The sequence below is a fragment of the Nelumbo nucifera genome, chromosome 5 (genome assembly GCF_055504915.1).
Source record: "Nelumbo nucifera cultivar China Antique chromosome 5, China Antique-T2T, whole genome shotgun sequence".
NCBI lineage: Eukaryota > Viridiplantae > Streptophyta > Magnoliopsida > Proteales > Nelumbonaceae > Nelumbo > Nelumbo nucifera.
In genome coordinates this window covers 57974206-57993664 of record NC_142653.1, presented here as the reverse complement: position 1 = coordinate 57993664, position 19459 = coordinate 57974206, and the positions used below count along the sequence as shown (strand labels likewise).

Genomic DNA, 19459 nt, shown 5'->3' with positions numbered 1-19459 from the left:
ACCCTCACATCCCATCTAAAATAGCTTTGCTGGTTTAGATTGCAGCCCTCAATAGATGCTTAGGCCCTGTTTGGCATCACTCTGAAGGACCGATTCTGGCAATTCTGTTGATCTTTTGGATGAGAATGATGTTTGGTCATCTCAGCTTTCAAGAAACCATCTAATTCTGAATAGAAAAATAAGGTCAGAAGCCTATTTCTCAGAAGTGAAAAAAAAAATCACTTCTGAGAAAAATGATTCTCAGATGAGTGTTATTCTCACTATGTCTTGGATTAAATAACGAACACATGTGTCACCCTCTCACGTGAAAGGAGGGGTATTACGGTAATCTTGAGTGAAAAACATAAGAATGCTTGAATAAACCCTAATGCACAACCATTTTTGTTCTCCTGTTTTGTTCTCTTCCTAACACTCTCTCAATAGCACAAACTCCTCCCATCAGTGGTCGATCACTCAGGTAAGGTTCCATCTCTCACTTCTGTTATTTCACCTTATTATTTCAGTCTTGTCTTTCAAAAGCGCCATTACTCTTCTTCTATTTCCAGATTTTTTCATCTTCTTTGTTCCCTGTTTCAAGGGTTGTGATTCTCAGTCCCAATGCTTGCAATTTATGGTCTTGTCTTTCTTCACTTGTCTCTCAACCAGTTACTCTTCAATGACAAGCAATCTCAAAGTGGTTACTCTTTTTCATAAATAATCACACTCAGATAGAGTGGTTACTCTTCAACAACGATGAATATATACATCTCAGCTTCTGATTCTTGTGAGATCCTAAGCAATCAACCAATCTAGGTGCTTAGGTTTTGAAGAAATTTCCAGGACTGGGAGGCTGAAAGGTTATTGCTTCTGATGGATCAATTAGCCAGAATTTCACCAAGACCAGAAGTTTAGGATTAAATAAGATGGAAGGCAGAAAAGTGGCATATGTTTTTTCTCCTTGGCCAACTGCTGGTTACTATTCTACAGAAGTTGGTCCCTCCAGTGGTGTGCTGGAGCTTGTGGAAGAATGCAGCAGCAGAATATTTGAAAACAGGAAACATCAGGTGGAATCCATTATAGAAAAAGCAGAGTATACCCTTGCAGCCTAGGCAATATGTTATGGATAAGAGTCTTTGGTCTGCTGTTACATCTGTGGAGCAATGGAGATGCCCACAAAATAGAAGACCACTGTGGTGGTTTTGAGGAAGTAAACAATGGAAAGGCTTACAAAGACTCTTTGAGTGTATCAGACTCAAGGTACACTGGAACGGAATTCCTCCCTAGTCCATAAATTTAGTGGTTGGAGAGGAAATGTCTGTTGTTACCATTTGCCTGGAAATTAAAACAGAGAAAATGAAAACTCCCTGGCGGATTTCAAGGCAGTGGTTCCAATAGGGGTGGACCTTGTGCAAAAGGTGCTAGAAGGGAAGCCTACTGAAGAGGAAGTAAGATCAGGTATGGAAAACCTAGAGAAAGTGGGTGACACGGAGGGTGGATCATCGGCCCAAACAGAAGAACTGCTGGGTTCTACCTCGGTCACCAGAGTTTCTGATGGGGGGGGGGGGCGTTGGACAGTGGTAGAACGAAGGAAAGGAAGAAGACATAATCTCAGCCATAGAAATTAAAGGGGATCTAACGGCCAGGGTGGGTTTTCGTCTGAGAAGGAGGGACAGAGGTCAGCACAGTTTCAAAATTCAAATTCTACACTTCCCGATGTGGTCAACGTGGCCCTCATCGACAAGTTAGCTGAGGCGGTTGAGGACTGCCTCAAATCCAAAGTAGCTTAAACATTAGTGGACCCCGAAAGCTTTAATAGTCACAAAAAAAAAAAAGAGGATGGACCTTTTCTTAGCCCATCATGACCCCAGCCAATTGCAAATCAAAAGCCCAGAAAAGAACTTGGGGGCTGGGACCAGGCCTTGATGTGGGGAGGGAAAAGGAAAAGGTAAAGCCCAGTTGGAAATCTCTTCGTTGTCTTTGTCAGATTTCAAGGGCTCAGAGTTTGAAGAAGGCTCAAGCTTCACTGACCTCTGGAGTGAAGATGGGAGGCACAAGAGTGAAAAGAAAAAGGAGCTTTATTCTGAGAAAGAAACACCCTGCTCAGGTCTTCCAAAAGAAGCAATCAAAGAAGGTGAGCAAACACACCTGTTACCAGTCAGATACGAGGGGTTCAAAGGAAGAAGAGGCGGCAAAATTGGCAGCCACAGAAGAAGTTCCAAGGACAGTTATCTCGGAGAAGAGAAGGCTTGTAGAAGGGTCAGCAGTGTTATCTTCCCCCATCTCAGAGAAGTAGGAGGCCTTGGCGTTATCTATTGTTGTATCAGAAGACATCAGCGGTTTAGAAGCCTTTCCTTCTCTAGCAGAAGCCCAGATGCAGCAGGTGCCAGAACCATTAACGGTAATCCTCCCAGCCAACGGGGTCCAACAGAATCGGCCTCAACAGGTGAATTTAAGGTACGTAGCAGAAAATAAGTTTCTAATTGGGTTATATCTAAATTTCTTGGATTTGGGGAATTTTTGGGGGTGTCTTTCAAGGGCCTTGAAGAGGAAACAAAAGCACTCTTGGTGGCCATCAAAAATAGAATTTTGGCAGAAAAAGGGGAAGAAAAATAGAAGGCAGTCCAAGAAGTTATTGAGGCTTGCATGGGGTTTGAATGACAGTGTGGGAAGTGCAAGAATTAGTAACAACTCTTCAAAATTTTAGTAATGGTAAACTTAAAACTAATCTCTTGGAATATCCGAGGCCTAGGTTCAGGCAGAAGAAGAATGTAATCGGGGGTTTCTTAAGGGATAAGAAGCCGGATTTCTGTTACTACAGGAGACAAAATTGCAAAAATTATCCTTCAGAAGCATTTGGGGTTTCGATCCATGTGATTGGATTGAACTTCCAGCTTTGAACACTGCAGGAGGAGTAGCACTTATTTGGAACAGAAGCTCCTTCAAGTTGCTAGATAAACATGTGAGAGCTTTTTCCATTTCAGCAAAGTTTCTGTGGGAAGCAAATAACTTGCAGTTTATGGTGATATGGGTATATAGGCCAGTTGAGTCCAGTTTAAAGGAGGATTTCTGGAAGGAGTTAGATTTTGTTAGAGGAAGGTCGGAAGGACCTTGGGTGTTAGGGGGCAATTTCAATGCCATTGTCAATCCTGCAGACAAAAAAAAGGTTGTTCCAGAGCTAACAGAAGCATGAAAACCTTTGCAGGTTTTATTCAGAGGTGGGACTTACTGATTAACTTGCTGCTTTCTGGAGCAAAGTATACATGGACCAATAATCTGGCCACTCGATTAACTGATTAAGTAAGGTGATAGATTCCCTGGTCCCCATGTACCAAGGAGCTTTATTCACAACAAACATATTCATGATGTGGTGCTCATAGCTAATGAGCTAATTGATTCAAGAAAGATAAGTGGGAGGAATGGATTGGTCTGTAAAATAAACCTGGAGAAGGCTTACAACCATGTTAATTGGTCTTTTCTGGATTATTTGTTGGAAAGAATGCACTTTGGCTCAAAATGGAGAAGCTGAATGAAAGTGTGCATTTCCACTCCAAGAATCTCTGTGCTTGTTAATGGTGTAGCTAGAAGCAACTTCAAAAGTTCGAGAGGTTTAAGGTAGGGGGATTCCTTATCTCCTCTCATCTTTTTAGTAGTCATGAAGGTCTTAGTAAATTGGTGGATAAGGCTGTGGAGCTGGAGCAGTTGGAGGGTTTTGAAGTGAGCCCAAATGGTGCATCTATTCCTATTCTGCAATATGCAGATGACACCCGCTTTTTTTGTAAAGCATCAAGAATCAAGTTCTTAATCTAAAGCATCTTTTCTCAAAAAAAAAAAAAAAATCTAAAGCATCTCCTTTTCTGGTTCAAGATTGTTTCAGGGATAAAGGTGAACCTAGCAAAAAGTGAAATGGTAGTTGTGAGAGAAGTCTCTAACATTCAGAGTTTGGCTGATCTTCTAGGCTGCAAGGTAGGTCTTCTTCCTACTAACTATTTGGGGATGCCACTTGGTGCCAAATGCACATCCAAAGCTATCTGGAACCCAATCTTAGAGAGGATGGGTCAAAAATTGGCCACCTGGAAAGCAAGGTATCTCTCCAAAGGCAGGAAGGTAACTCTTATTAAAAGTGTTTTAGCAAGCCTGCCGACCTATTTTATGGCTCTTTTTCCAATCCCCTCAGAGGTAGTGGAGGTTTTAGAAAAAAAGATAAGAGATTTTCTTTGGGTAGGATGAAAAGACACACGTATCATCTTGTGAACTGGGCTCAGATCTGTAATCCCCAATCACAAGGGAGCTTGGGGATAAGAAATTCAAAGTCTTTCAACCTAGCCTTATTAGGCAGTTGGCAATGAAGGTTTGCTGCCGAGCCAAATAACCTATGGGGGAAGGTAATAGCTGAGAAATATGGGCTGGATAATAATGGTTGGGGCCAGTGGTTCTCCCCTTTTGACTTATGGGTGCAGTCTGTGGAAAGGAATATGTCCAATCTTTTCAGACGATGCATCAGGTTTAACATGGGAAATGCTAGAAGGATCAGATTTTGGTTAGATCCTTGGATTAGGGAGTGTTCGCTCAAAGAGCTGTTTCCACACTGTTTAATTTGGCAGTTGATAAAGAGGTGCTGGTATATGATTCTTTTGTGCTGAGGAGTGATATCATTAGCTGGACTCCTTCATTCAGAAGGGACTTAAATGATAGGGAGATTCAACAAGTGGGAAATCCCCTAGCTCTTCTCCAAGATCAAGCTTTGAACTTACAAACTCAGGATTTAAGAGTGTGGAACTGGAGCAGATCAGGAGAGTTCTCAGTCAAATCTTTCTACAGCTTTATAGTAGGAGAAAATGAATCTCCTTTTCCTAGCAGGGCCATTTGGGGGCAGAGGCACCCTCAAAAGTAAAATTTTTTGTATGGGTGGCAGCTTTAGAGAAGAGCCTTACCAAAGAAATGTTGCTGAAGAGAGGCTTTATTTGCAATGAACTGAGATGCAGTCTGTGTAGTGTGGAGACGGTAACAGTTAATCATCTGCTTTTACACTGCAAGTTTGTAACAGAGATTTGGAACTACTTTCTAAAGATCCTAAAGGTAAGTTGGAGCATGTCTGACTCAGTTAAAGCATACTTGGTGGCATGGCATATACCAGGGATGACAAAGAAAAGGAAAGTCTACTGGTCCTCTATTCCTTTGGCAATTCTGTGGGCTGTGTAGACTGAATGGAACAGTAGGATTTTTTTATCAGAGAGCCTCCTCTGAAGCAGAGGTCATCAACGTGGCTATGGAGTTTGTTAGAAGTTGGCTGTCTATTCATACAGGTTTTAAAGAAGATACATCTGATTGTACTTGTTTGAGAATGGCTTTTTTTCAGGTCCTTCTGGTTTTCCTTTGAACAATATCTCATTGTACAAAAAACCTTTTGATTAATACAATTATACTTTACCTTTTCTCAGAAAAATAAAAACAACTATTCTGCCTTAGAGGAAGTCAGAAATTTTCTTGAAGGTTTGCTTTGTTCTTGGCTGGGTGTACAAATATTTCAGGGTGAGCTCATCTCTATTTTTGCAAGCTGGACCATTTTATAGTCAACTTTTCTTGGTTTTGTTTATTCCTATTGTAAAGGTTCTCATTGTACAAGGGCTGATTTACTTTTGATCTTTATGGTAAATCAATACAATATTGATACTTTACCTTTCTCAAAAAAATAAATAAATAATTCTACATTCTACATGAACAAGGGATCTTATCCTATGCTCTATGCATGTACCTATATATGGATATGTGTGTGAATGCATGCATGAAAAATAACAGAATATACAAAAGGAAAAATATTACCTTTCATGGCAGCAGCCTTGGTTACAGATTTCGACTCTTCATTTGCATCCTGCATACATCATTTGCAGAACATTAAAACATGATCCAGTAACATACTTGATTACAAGGCTACCAAAGCAAAGGATTTGATGTTGAGAACACCGGTGAGACTGTTGAGCAGATCGGTGAAACCATCGATGTCAGGTGCAGAGAGATAGGGTTTTGGCTTTGAAGTTAGGAAACTGACAGAGTGGACTTAAACTGGCATATAAGCACCGGCACATACCGACACATACAGTATTACAGTGATACGTACAGCAGCCTTAGCCTTTCTTTTTTAGGCTTTTAGTTTGGTAAGCCAATTAAAGCAACCAATTGCATGCAAAATTGGTTTAACAGTTTTATATGCATGTCAGTGGTTTTAGTTGGCCAAATAGACAAAACCAATAGTCTCGACTCATTTGGTACAAGTGGGGCCGTACCAAACCAACCCATGTACAGCTCTAGCATCCAAGGAGAAATGAAAATAAGAATAATTTTTTTCGAAGAATAAAGATAAAATTTTATTAAAAAAAGAGATACATCAGGGAGGAGATAAGATATCACCAAAGGAAGGAAAGCAAGTGTCAAAGTCATAGGTGTTTCCCACTTCTAAAAGTTTTCAAGCTTTGGTTGCAAATCATTTAAAGCCACAATTAGAATACTTCATTTCAACTCAAAGGGAGAATACTTGGATGGGGAATTGGTGAATTTTAGACATATTTGAAACATCAAAAAATAGAATCTTAGAGATCTTGTCCCAGTACATGTACACCATAACAGAAGCTAAGCATAAAAATAGACATCTTGAGCTGGTAAGAATATTTCTATAAAATTCCTATTCACCTACATTTTAGGTGGAAGCTGCAAGCACTATGGTGTATCTTGTAAATCTTCTTCCTGCCTCTGTACTTGGTAATTCCTCTCCTTTCTAGTGTTTGTTCCATTGGCATTCTGACTTTTTTTTATCAGTAGAAAGTAATTTCATTAATGCAACTTCAAGATTACAAGCAGATGGGTGTAAAATCCACCCCAAAAGAACAAGAATTCACAGATTGGCCCAGAACAACTGTTGTCTTAAGGCCCCTTGTTTGGCTAGAGTGTTTGTCACCTTATTTTCTGTTCTCACCCATTTAAAGGAAACATTTAGCCCCCTTATTAAGTTCTCAATCTCCCTAAATTTGTGCCAAAAAACCCCAAGGGATTTGGGTATTGCCTCCTGTCCAAGAGATGACCACCAGAGAATCCCCTTCCACTTCTAGATTGTGGAAACCAATCTGTTTAGCAAATTTTAAGCCCTGCAATAAGCTAACCATTTCTGCTGTCAGTGCATCACTATGCTCCAGTGGTCATGAGTACAAAGCCACCACTCTTCCTTCTGAATTCCTAAAGACACTCCCTACCCCAGCCAAACCCATATTGCCTATGTAACTTCCATCAAAGTTGAGCTTTAGGAAGTTAGGAGCCAGGGGATTCCATGCCAAGAATTGCCTCACCTTGTCAGATCTGGGAGTGCCACCTCTTTCCATGTGGTCAAAATATCGTTCAAAGAGAAAATTTGGAAAGCCTCCATAGTTTTCACCCAATGTGCAGCCTTTTATTTTAATTAAATCAATAATTTCCTCCTAGGATCTGCTTTTTTATCATTGAAAAATCTTCCATTACTTTCTTCCCAAATGGTCCAAACAGCAGCAGTCCTCACTGCTTTCCAAAGTAGTCTTCCTCTTTTCTTTGGTTGCCTTAGGAAATTAGGATCAAAAAGGCCCACAATATCCTGGGGAGTCCACCTGCACCCAAATAGAGAACAAAGATACTTCCAAATACAAAGCACAAAGGGACAGGGTACAAAAATATGGGAAACAATTTCACCACTGTCCTTGCAGAGGAAACACACGAGGGGAAAGACTTTTATTTGGCCTTCAGCACATCAAAAGTATTAATCTTTTCAAGAAAAAACCTCACAACGAAGGGCCTGAACTTTAGGGGGAATAGGCTTGCTCCAAATTTCTTTCACCAGGATTGAAATAAAGAAGCACAAGTGAAATGAACATCCAAGGAGACAAATAGACCACACCACGGTGTCCTCTACAGATTGGTATAGAAAAACTCATTCTAGCCTAGCCAAAAGAAAGATGAAAGTTTCACATTCCAAATCCCTAAGACCTTTTCTAAACCCAAAATCCCAATTTAAGCTCAAGTCAGAGAAGACCACAAACTTTGAAATGGGTTCAGATTTTTTTATCCCAATTTATAGTTGGAGAGTGCAAAGAGTAAAGGAAACTAGAGTTGTAATGGAATATCACCCAACAAGAGATCTTCCCAAAACAATACTTTTAGTCCATTCCCCACATCATAGCGAATAAGGTTTAGGAAAGAAGGATATACCTCATGAATTGCTTTCAAAGGAGAGACTGAGGTTACATTGGAGGCTACTTTTGCATCCCAGCCATTGTCTGACTGCCCATGTATGCTTCTAATAATCCTATGCTAGAGCCCTTCACTTTCTAAAGGGAATATCCACAACCATTTTCCTAAAAGATGCTAGAGCCCTTCACTTTCTAAAGGGAATATCCACAACCATTTTCCTAAAAGAACTAGATTCTTCTAAACCAGGTTCCCTAACCCTAATCCCCTCATCTCTTTAGGCCTGCTAACATGTTCCCATTTCACCAAGTGGTCTCTCTTCTTTTCCCCCAGTTCCCACAAGAACTCCTTCATAATCTTTCTACCTGCCCTACAATTTTAACAGGGATGCCAAAGTTGGAGAGAAAATAAACTAGAAGGTTTGACATGGTGGCTTGATCAATGTGATTCTTCCTCCCATTGAAATATAATTTCTTTTCCATGCTGCCAACTTCTCGGTTGTTAGAATCAACAGTACAAGGGTAGTTTGGTCATTTGTCTATTTAATTAAAGATGAGTTGTCTATTTTGTCTGAGTTTAAGTTGTGTGTCCCACACTAAATGAGGCACAGATTTGTCTTTCGGTGTTCTAATACAAGGTGGATCGGCTGAGAGAGTGAGACTTTTCCTCTTCTCTGGCCAAACCCTTTCTTTCTCTCCTTTCTTCTTTCTTTCTCTCTTACCTCAGACCTAGAACTGAACTAGTGTTAATCGAATCGTTCACATGGTATCAGAGCACTAGAAAAACAGTCTTGAACTCATTTTTTTCCTTTCCTTGGATCTCCATATCAAAACCCTTTTTTTAAATAACTCACAAACTAGTCAGAGGTTCAACAAGAGACCAAAAAAAGATGGTTGTTTTTCCTTCTTGGAGGTAACTATGCCTCCAGTTGCTGTGGTGGTTTACTAGAAACCCTCTACTCGATGACTCGAAGAGGGCTGGTTGTGAACAGGTGCAAATAGAACTCTATGGTCGGCTGATAGTATAGTGTGTTCTCTCTCCTTTGGACTGGATTTCATCTATGTTGCAGTGTTGATTGATAGGTATGCATATGGACTGTTTTTTCCCCTACTTATGTCTGAATATGTGTGGTGGCACATATCGTACAACATGTTCATTGCATATCTTGCAACATGTTGATATTTCTCATATCGCATATTCTCAAAAAGCCTTGGGTAACCAGTCCCAGGCATAGCTCATCTATAAAAATTTTTTCTACAGATGTTCGGGGTAACAAACTTCATCCAAGATTATCTGTAGAAATTTTTTCTACATGGCCAAAGATAAGAGGAAACAAGAAAGCGAGGATGATCTGGAGCTGTATCCCATTTGCAATATGTTGGAACATATGGATGGAAAGAAATAGAAGAATTTTTTTAAGACTAGGAGTTTGGACAAAATAGTGGCAGCTGTTAGTAAATCTGTTGCAGTCTGGGTTCTGATATCACCAGAATTTAGTCAAGTTGCTAGGGAGGATCTTGGGGATGAGTTGGGGTAGGGGTGCAAAATGGATCAGTACATGGTCCGATCCTATTTGGTCGAATTTGGATCACCCCCCCCCCCCGATTCAATGTCTTATATATTTATAAATATAAATATATAATACATATATATATGTTATTTTTTTATTTATAAATATATAATTTATATTGTATTTTTATAAATTTGTTATATTATTTATTTTTTTATAAAAAATATGCATATATATGATAAAAATACTTGTATTTTTGTTTTTTCTTTATTTAAATTGGTATATTTTATTTTTTCCTTTTAATAATTTATTAATTTTTAAAGAAAACATATCGGATCAAATCAATCCAAAGATCCGATAGGACTCGAATTCAGATCGAGTCCTATCAGATCCAATCCGATCCGTTTGCATTCCTAAGTTGGGGGATATCCTGGGATTAGTCTAAATTATGTACCCAATAGCTTGTCTAGCCATGTCCTTCCCATTTATGAGAAACATAGGTAGGCAGGACAGCATTTAAGGATAAATTCACAAAAAGATTGCCATCACTTGATTTAAGGTTAAAAAGGAAAAGGGGAAAAAACTTTCTGCTGACTGACAATTAAAAATTTTCCTTCATTTCCAATTAAATAACTAAAGTAGTAGTAGACAAACAGAAGACACGAAAGTAAACCAAATCACAAATTGATTAACACCTCTGAACAAAAGGTTAGCATAACCTTCACCAGAGCAGAAAAATGAAATAAAAATTAAATCCATACCTGGAGCTTTTTCAGTAGCTTGTTAAGCTTATCAATTTGTTTTTCAATATCTTGAACCTAACACAAAAACAGGGTCCAGGAAATCATTTGAAAATGGGATACAGAGATGCAATAAAGATTAACATATATCAAAATCTCATTTCCAAAAACATCTCTGAGAAAGAATACAGTGAAATCTAGCATTCTTCTTGTTGAACACAAGCAAGAACTGATAATTGGGATAAGCCACAGCTACCTGTTTAAAGAAACTATCTAAACCCAGGTCTGCTGAATTTGCTGGAGGTAATGTGCCCATTTCAACATCTGCATTCCTTGAAGCTTGACCTCTAGAAATCTCAAAGGAATCCTACAACATAATCAAGAAAAAAGATGACTACACTGCAAAATTGTAATATTAAAAATCAATCGAAAAACTCAAAGCATTAATTTAAAGTAGCATCAGGAGAATCATGGCCAAGACTCACAGATCCCTAGATTATATACATCCTAATCGGACTCCATAAAGAGAATAAAATTGACAAGATTGTCTGTTGAAGCTTCTATTAGATAAATAAATAAATAAATAAATAAATAATAAATAAAAGGCCTTCTAAATAAAAAAGTATCTTGGTTCTAGAATGCCCATAAGTCTAAGAATCAGGATAAACAATTGAGTGGGTTCCAACTAAAACCATGACTTACCAAAAATCAATTTACTCAAGTGACTTTTAACCATATGGGAGTTATTTGTAGAACTACATTTCAACTTTAAGAGAAACCTTTCTCCAACATCCATTTAAAATACATTAACACCAGAGGGTCATAACCTTTTACAAGCTGTTCTTTGGGCTAGAAGTTGTTTAAGTAGGACCCATCTGGCAGTGGGTTTCAATGCTCAAAACATAGGAAGGTTGGCAACTTATGGGGTCTCTAAATCAATACTTAGCCAATAAAGAATCCCATATCCACAAATCAGATTCTACAGTTATGATGAGTCTTCATCAAGAAACACTTAGCCATCATTTACCCACACTGATTATAGATGAATTGACTAAACATATTCAGGAGGAGACCCATGGTGAGCAAAACGAAGGATGTTCCCCAAAGAATTAGGGACAGATTGAGGAGGATGTTCCCCAAAGAATTAGAGCATGATGAGCAAAACATAGGGGTGCACTCGGAGTTTTAAGTGATAAGTGAACACCACTTAAATAGTTAAATTAAAAGGAAAATTCTATAAAATAGTTGTAAGGCACTAGGGCCATCTATGCTATATGGAGCAGAGAGTTGGGCAGTCAAGAAACAAAATGTCCAAAAAATGAGTGTGATGGAAATGTGTATGCTAAGATGGATGAGATGAAAAACTAGAAAGGGTAGGATCAGAAATGAAGTCATTTATAGGACCCTAGGAGTAGCTCCAATAGGTGATAAAATGAGAAAAAGTAGACTAGGATGGTCTAGTCACATGCATAGAAGACCATCAATAGGACCCATAAGAATAAGTGATCTATTGCAAGTTAAAGGGACTAGAAGGGCTAAGGGTAGATCAAAAAGGGCATGGGTAGAAGAAGTAAGAAATGATTTAAGTGCCAATAATTTAATAATGGATATGGCATTAAATAGAATGGAATCATGAAACAGGATTCATGTAACTGGCCCCATATGGATAGGGCTTGGATGATGATGATGATCCACAAATCAAAAAATCCCAACAGCTCTTTTTTTCCATTTAACACTTTATAAACAGAGTATATAAAAACAAGCCTGAATATTTGAACACTGGTGTTATAATCTCCCCCCAATATGACACAGAAAAACTACTAGTATTTGAAATTTCATTCATAAAAATTAGGTATAAAAACCAGGACTGGATCCACATGTAAGTCATACAATGATGGTAGCATGCCAATATTTTTCTCCAACACATGAGTATTGATAAGTGGTGAAACTTTTTGAGAGAATGTCTAACTTAAGGATTAATTGGTCAAAGAGCTTAATGGTTGGAACCAATATCGATGAGGAACTTTTGAGGAGCTTGGCAGAATCCTTGGGTTGTGAGAAGGTGAGTGGCCTATGAAATACTTATGCTTACCTCTAGGAGATAACCCTAGATCAGCTAGTTTTTAGGCCCCAGTGGTGGAAAGGGTTGAGAAGAAATTAGCTGGGTGGAAGAGGAACTACATTTCAATGGGGGGGGACGTTAACCTTAACCCTTATTAAGTCTACCCTAGCAAACCTTCCAATGTTACATGTCAGTGTTTAGGATGCCACAGGAGGTAGTGAGGAAAATCGAAAAACTCATGAGGGATTTTCTCTAGGAGTTGGGGGGAAAAAAGAAGGACCACTTGGTCAAATGGGAAAAAGTGGTGAAATTGAAAACAAAAGGTGGGTTGGAAATTGGTAATGTTAAGATGAAGAATCAGGCTTTACTCAGGAAATGGTTATGGAGGTTTCCTGATGAAAATGAGAAGTTATGGCTTATGGCACAAGGTTGTGGCAAGTATTCATGGTAATATCAAGCAATGGGTAGGATGCTGGATGTCTTCGTAGAGCTACCTTGTCTGCCCCGTGGAAGGCCATCCATGATTTCCTTCCTACCTTCTTACATCGTATCAGGCATGACTTGGCCTCTGGTAAAAAAATCAGGTTTTGGGAGAATGTGTGGATTGGGGATACCCCTTTGGATATTAAATTCCCTTCTTTTGATATTTCCAGGTTTAAGGGTAAACCCATTTCTGACTTCCTTACTCAGCATCACTTCTCTGTAGGATTGAATTGGAATTTTGGCTTCTTTAGAAACCTTAAAGAATCTGAACTTTCAATGATGACTGATCTTTTGAGCTTGCGGAATTCAGTTTTCTCGTGTGAAGGCGGCTCGGATTCTAGAGTATGGGGTCCTAATTCTGATGGGAAGTTCTCTTGCAAGTCCTTCTTTCATTCTCTGGTTGCCACCTCTTCGTCTTATTCTTTCTCTTTCCTAGTCAAGGAAACCTGGTGTTCTCCCATTCCCCCCTAAAATTAGCACCTTCCGTTGGGAAGTGTTTCATGGAAGCATTAATACCTTTGATCTACTTCAAAGGAAGAGACCAAATTGGTGTTTTTCCCCCAACTAGTGTGTTCTTTGCAAGTAGAATGGTGAAACTGCATTTCATCTTCTTATCTCTTGCCCATTTATTAGCTTTCTTTGGGATTGGTTTACTTCTCTCTTTGGATGCAGTTGGTCTTCTCCTAGTAGGTTAGAGGGTTTGTTTAGCCCTAATAGCATTAGCTGTACAAAAAGGAGAGGTAGGACCTTGTGGAGATGCACTAGAGCAGCACTAATTTGGACTGTGTAGGAGGAAAGAAACACAAGAATTTTTTAAGAGAAGGAACGAAGTAAGGAAGCCTTGGTTGAAATTATAACATTGAGAGTAGCTCATTAGGCAAAAAGTTTGAAGCTGTTTTCAGATTTCAAGATTGAACATTTCTTCAGAGCTTGGGGTATCATTGCTGCATCCTCAACTACAAAACAAAGATCTATTGAGGTGTGGTCTCCTCCAATAAATGGTTGGAAGAAACTGAATTTTGACGGGAGCTGTTTGGGTAACCCAGGCTCCCCATGTATTGGGGGAGTCATTAGGGATGAAGAGGGGAACATAATTGCTTTATACTCCAGCCCTGTGGAGCAGGGTGATGTGGCAAGATCAGAGTTTTTGGCTGCAGTTTTTGGGGTTGAGAAGGCAAAAGAACCAGGTATTAGTAGGCTGATTATTGAGGAAGATTCTAAAACGGTGGTTAAGTGGCTGGTTAAAGGGGAAGGGGTAGCATGGCATTTGAGGAATGAATTCAGAAAATTCAAATGGTTGTCACAGGACATGTTAATCTGAGTGAAATGGGTGAGGAGGACTGCTATAGCTTGGAAGATAGCTTAGCCAAGCAAGGGTACATAGAACACATATGTTTTGGGCTCAAATGTAGTACTAATTTGGAACAGCTTCTATAGCTGGTCCCTTTCACAACTTCTTGTTGTAATCATGTCTCTCATAATTAATGAAATTTTTCTATATTGCTAATAAAAAAAGTATTGATAAAACAAAATTGATCAATGCAGTTTCCTAAGATGCCAATGCACATCCATCACATGGTGCTGAACTGCTGATATACCACCATGATATCAAAGTATTAACTAGTCAACCAACTAACCACTTGGGGCTGTATTTTTGTCTAGTAGGTCAATACCCATTATATGATTGGTTGGGACAGCCAAGCATCAACTAAGTTGATTAACAACTAATCCAATTACAAGGTTCTATTTTAGTTTTTATTTGTTTATGTTTATCTCTAAGACTCTAACTTCTAAAATAGTATAACAGATGCCTTTATACTATTAATTCCACACTTAAAATAGTATATGTGACAATAGAAGTAGAAATAGCACATAAAAAAAGAAAAAAATAAATACTGGAGGAATTCTTTTAGGCCTTCTTCCAATCAATGCTGTGTTGGCATGGAGTTTCCATAAACCAAAGGACCATGTAGATGGTCAAGGTCATCCTCTATACAAAAAAGGACTGTAATTGGCCTTGCTTTAGTTCAGTTGTTTATTGTTTTATTTCTACTGTAATGGGTTGTCTTTATGGGCCCTTAACACATGCAGTTCTTATTTTTATTGGGCCAGCCACCAAACCAGCGGCGCCCATGTAATCTCTTCTTTAATTTAATCCAGCACATATATAAAGGAGCTAAGGGAGTGAGAGAGGGACGATTTCTCTTCTCTTCTCTTCCTCTCTTCTTCCAACTTCTTCTTTCTCTTGAACAGCTCATTCTCTCTTCTTCCTTCTTATTTTTTCTTGTTATACAAGTAGGAAATTCTTAGAATGGTTTTCTTCTGTATTATGCCAAGAAACAGCTTAAAAAGTTATTCCTTCATTGCAAGTTCAGAAATATCCTATGAGCCCATTTTATGAGTACGTTTCATGCCAAGTGGTTATTTTCAAAAACAATGAAGTTAGTTTTGCAAAGCTGACACATTAGAAGGTTAAATAAGAGAAAAAAGGTCACACGGAACAGTAACTGTTTATGGATGATCCAAGGTGAGCATAATTCCAGAAATATTTTGAAAATTGAAAGGCGAGCACCTCAAACATAGAGTTTAGGAAGCTCATAGGCATTGATCATGCCCTTGGATGGCAATCCATAAGGAATTCAAGGAAGTCACCCTTTGAGTTTTCTTTTTCTAACTGCCAGTTCCTTGTATGTGAATAAGATCCATTGCACAATGATGGTCCTATCTATCCAGAACCTTGGCAAGGGTGGGCTGGATACAGAACCAACACTACATATTTTTAACACAAGGCGACTACTCTTAGATTCATCTACACGTTTCTGGATCTCACTGTATGGCGCTGTTGTACATGGGCATCAAGTTACATCTCCACCCCTTTTTGAGATATCAATACGATCTTACTCTATCATTCAGCATAAAAAAATCAAAACTCGAGTTATTTTTCTCTTTCTTTACAATTATTATAATTACCATCCACAAACCATCTCGCCACATTTATCGTGGGAACAAAATTATGCAGATGACCGAAGAACCGAAGCAAAAACTCTACTTCATAAGAGCTTGAATATCCGAAAACCTCATAAGGGAAGGGATGAAAAGAATATTAGGAAATCATCATACTGTATTCCACTAGAGGCATTAATTGAGGGAGGTATTGCAAGCATCTCTTCAAGAATCTTACTGCAAATTCTTCCAATTTTTACTCTTTTTCTTGTGTTTCACAATTCCCCAAATCCTAACCCTTAAAAGTTCGTTCCAAATCATCCAAAAGATAATTCAGTAACAGTCCCAAATCATCCAGCACTTACAACCAATATACCGAGTAGAGAATTCAGATTCATCAACCATAAATTAATAGAGGCTTTATTTAATTCCAGAAGTTACTCATGAAATAAAGAAATACTGGAAAAAAACTCTGCTAATATCCAAAATCCACCAAAACAAACATAGAATGTGGAATTGCAAAAGCAAAAGACTCACTGATAGAAGGTCGTTCATTTTGGCAGAAGCGACTGAACGTAAATTTCGAAGAGAAGATCTGCGATAAAAATCTCGCAAGAAAAGCACAAAATAACAGATCTAGCAGCAAACTCTTCCACTGTCCTTTCAAAAGCAGGTCTAGGGTCCCGAAGGGAGGACCAGACAGCAGACGAAAGGTGCTTACAGAGAGCTGCGATAGATCGGACAGAGAGGGGGGTTGTTGATTCGAAACAGTGGGTTTTACGGCTGACAGAGGGGCGTTGTCGATTTGAAACAGGGGGTTTTACGGCTGAGAGAAGTAGATTTGAAACAGGGGGTTTTACACTTTTACGGCTGTAATCGGGTCGGGTCCGTGTACATCCGCATCCGATCTGATATATGGATCCGTATATCGGTTGATCGGATTCAGATTTAATCCGCATCCATCTTATTCTGTTTGAAGTAACAAAAATTTTAAATAATCGCAAATAATAAATATATATATATATACATAATTACTAGTAAGGACCCGCAATGCACGGGATTTGTTAAGCGAAAACTAAACAATAGAAACACATAAGAGTAAATAATTATCTTATATTTTTAACTTTTTAAATAAATAATAATTATTTATATTTTTATATACTACCTTTTTTAGTTTTTTTACAAACTAATAGGTCAGTTTTCTAGTTCAGTCAGCTTTGGTTTAACAATTTCCCAACCTGACCAAATTGGATCAGTTTTGCTTTAACCATTTGAAAATCAACCAAAATCGAACAACTCGTCCATAAATATATATTAATATTTTATATTTTAAATATAATGTATGATATAATTTTAGTATATAAATTTCATCTTTAATTTTTTAATAATGTCACTATATTTTTTAATTTAAATTTAATTTTGTAAGTTTAAATCTTTTGAATTGACTAACCAAACCGAAAATTGACCCAAATCAATACAACCCAAGTTGGCCAGTTTTCACTAATGGTAAGTTGGTTTCGAGTGACCAACTCCCCAACTTGACCAAGTCAATTTGGTTGGCCAAAAAACCTACACCGAACCAAACTAGCCCATGAATACCCCTAATTTTAGCTAAACTAATAGTTTAAATTTAAAATATTAATTATTTATTGAATTTAATAATCCGTAAAATTATGATTTATACTATTATTATTCAAATTTGTTAATAATTTTGTAAAATATTGAATTAGTATTATTATTATTTTGAGTATTATGTTATAATTATTTTTCTACTTTTAAGAAACTTTTTAAATCCTTTAACTATTTAAAATCTAGTTATGTTAAATAATTCATTATTTAAAATATTTATTTATTTAAATATTTAAATAATATGTAAAATTTTTTAAATATTTTTTATTTGAATTTTATTTATTTTAAAGTTATTACATAATATTAAATATTTTGTTATATAATTATTTAGCTAATTTAATATTTAATAGTTTTATTTAAGATATTTATTTATTGAAGTATTTAAATAATATTTTACCTTATTAATGTTTTATTATTTAAATATCATTTAAATTGAATAATTTGAAAAATCATTACATAATTTCAGGATGAATTTTGTAAGAATATGAAATTATTAATAATATGAGTATTATATATTAAATCTATTATAATTATTTTTGTGTTCTTAATAAATATTTTAAATTTATTGTATAATTTCATTAGAATATTTAAATAATTCTAAAATTTTTTAATTCAAACTTTCTTTAAATAGATATAGATAAAAAGTGGGGAAGAGGATAAATATGAATTAGAGATAATTTAGGAGAAAGTGGGGGAGGTGGTTTAGTAGAAATTTTAGGAGGAGATTATTTAGGTTAAGAACATGTGTGAGAGAGCAGGGGGGATAATAGATATTTTTTTATAGGGAAGGAAATGATCCCATTGGTTGTTTAAAAAATGACATGGAACAAAGAAATTAAAAAAGGATAAAATTTCTAGACTACTATGTTTTAGTATATACTAGTCGGACCCCGTGCGATGCATGGGATTTTTAACTGAATTGCAAATTAGAGTTAATGGGCTTTTAAAGAGCTCTAAATACTCATAAACACCTAACAACAAAAATTTATCACAAATATCCTCCATTTAATAGTTCATCACACTAAGATCTTAATTCGAGCTATCTCATTGGCCAAGATATTCATTTCTTAAATGCCCTTAGTCATACCATTTATGGACCAATCAAACCCCACCAAATGATCTAAGAGACAAATACCTCTACAAATCCCATTGTGATTTTTGCCCAATTCACCACCAAAACTACCTCGAACACCTAATCAAACCGTTTTGATCCTTCCAAAGTACCTAAAACTCCTTCAACAACGTTGTTAGACCTAAGACCTCCTAAAATATCTACCCCTAAAATTTCAACCCAAGATTTCTCCATTTATTCTTTTATCAAACCAAGGTTCCCTTTAGAACCCTTTCGTTAGCTTGAAGCCCCTAATCTCATTGGTCCTAACACCTTTGAATCAATTAGACCATACAATTAAACACTTGACACACCAAAAACATCTACCCATAAATTTTTAACCTAAAATTCCCTCATTTGCCCCATCATCGAACAAATATTCCATTTTGGATGCTCTCGTTAACCAAAATTTTTGTGATTTTGGCCATCCAAAATCAATCAGATGTTTCCATAATATCATAAACACCCTAAAAACCTCTACCCACAAAAATTCAGCCCAAAATACCTTTGTTTGCCTCTTTATTACACCAAGATTCCATTTCAAAGCTTCACATTGAATAGATCAAGTCCTTTATGTATCTGTCTGATCTCAGCATAATTGGAATAACCTAACCATACCAATCAACCCATAATGCTCAAAAACACCACCCTGCCAAATTTCAACAAAAAATTCCCTCATTTTCTCTTCTATCACACCAAGATTCTATTTCAAAGTTAATAAATTAATCTTATCATTATCCCTCTAGATCTGCCTAATCCGAGCTTATTTAGGCCAGCTTGACCTCATCAATCGATTCAAA

At 37.2% G+C, this 19459-nt stretch overlaps 1 protein-coding gene across 1 annotated transcript in view; it reads right to left on the bottom strand.

The window, feature by feature from the left end:
* The window catches only part of SYP132 (syntaxin of plants 132), a 45878-nt gene extending 29122 nt beyond the window's left edge, over positions 1-16756 (bottom strand). The window contains exons 1-4 of the mRNA XM_010258153.3: positions 16457-16756; positions 10688-10798; positions 10453-10509; positions 5800-5848 (exon numbers count right to left, since the gene is read on the bottom strand). Coding sequence (XP_010256455.1) covers positions 5800-5848; positions 10453-10509; positions 10688-10798; positions 16457-16474 — 235 coding nt within the window. The 5' untranslated portion in view covers positions 16475-16756. The remainder of the gene's footprint in view (positions 1-5799; positions 5849-10452; positions 10510-10687; positions 10799-16456) is intronic.
* Positions 16757-19459: the final 2703 nt, after the last annotated feature.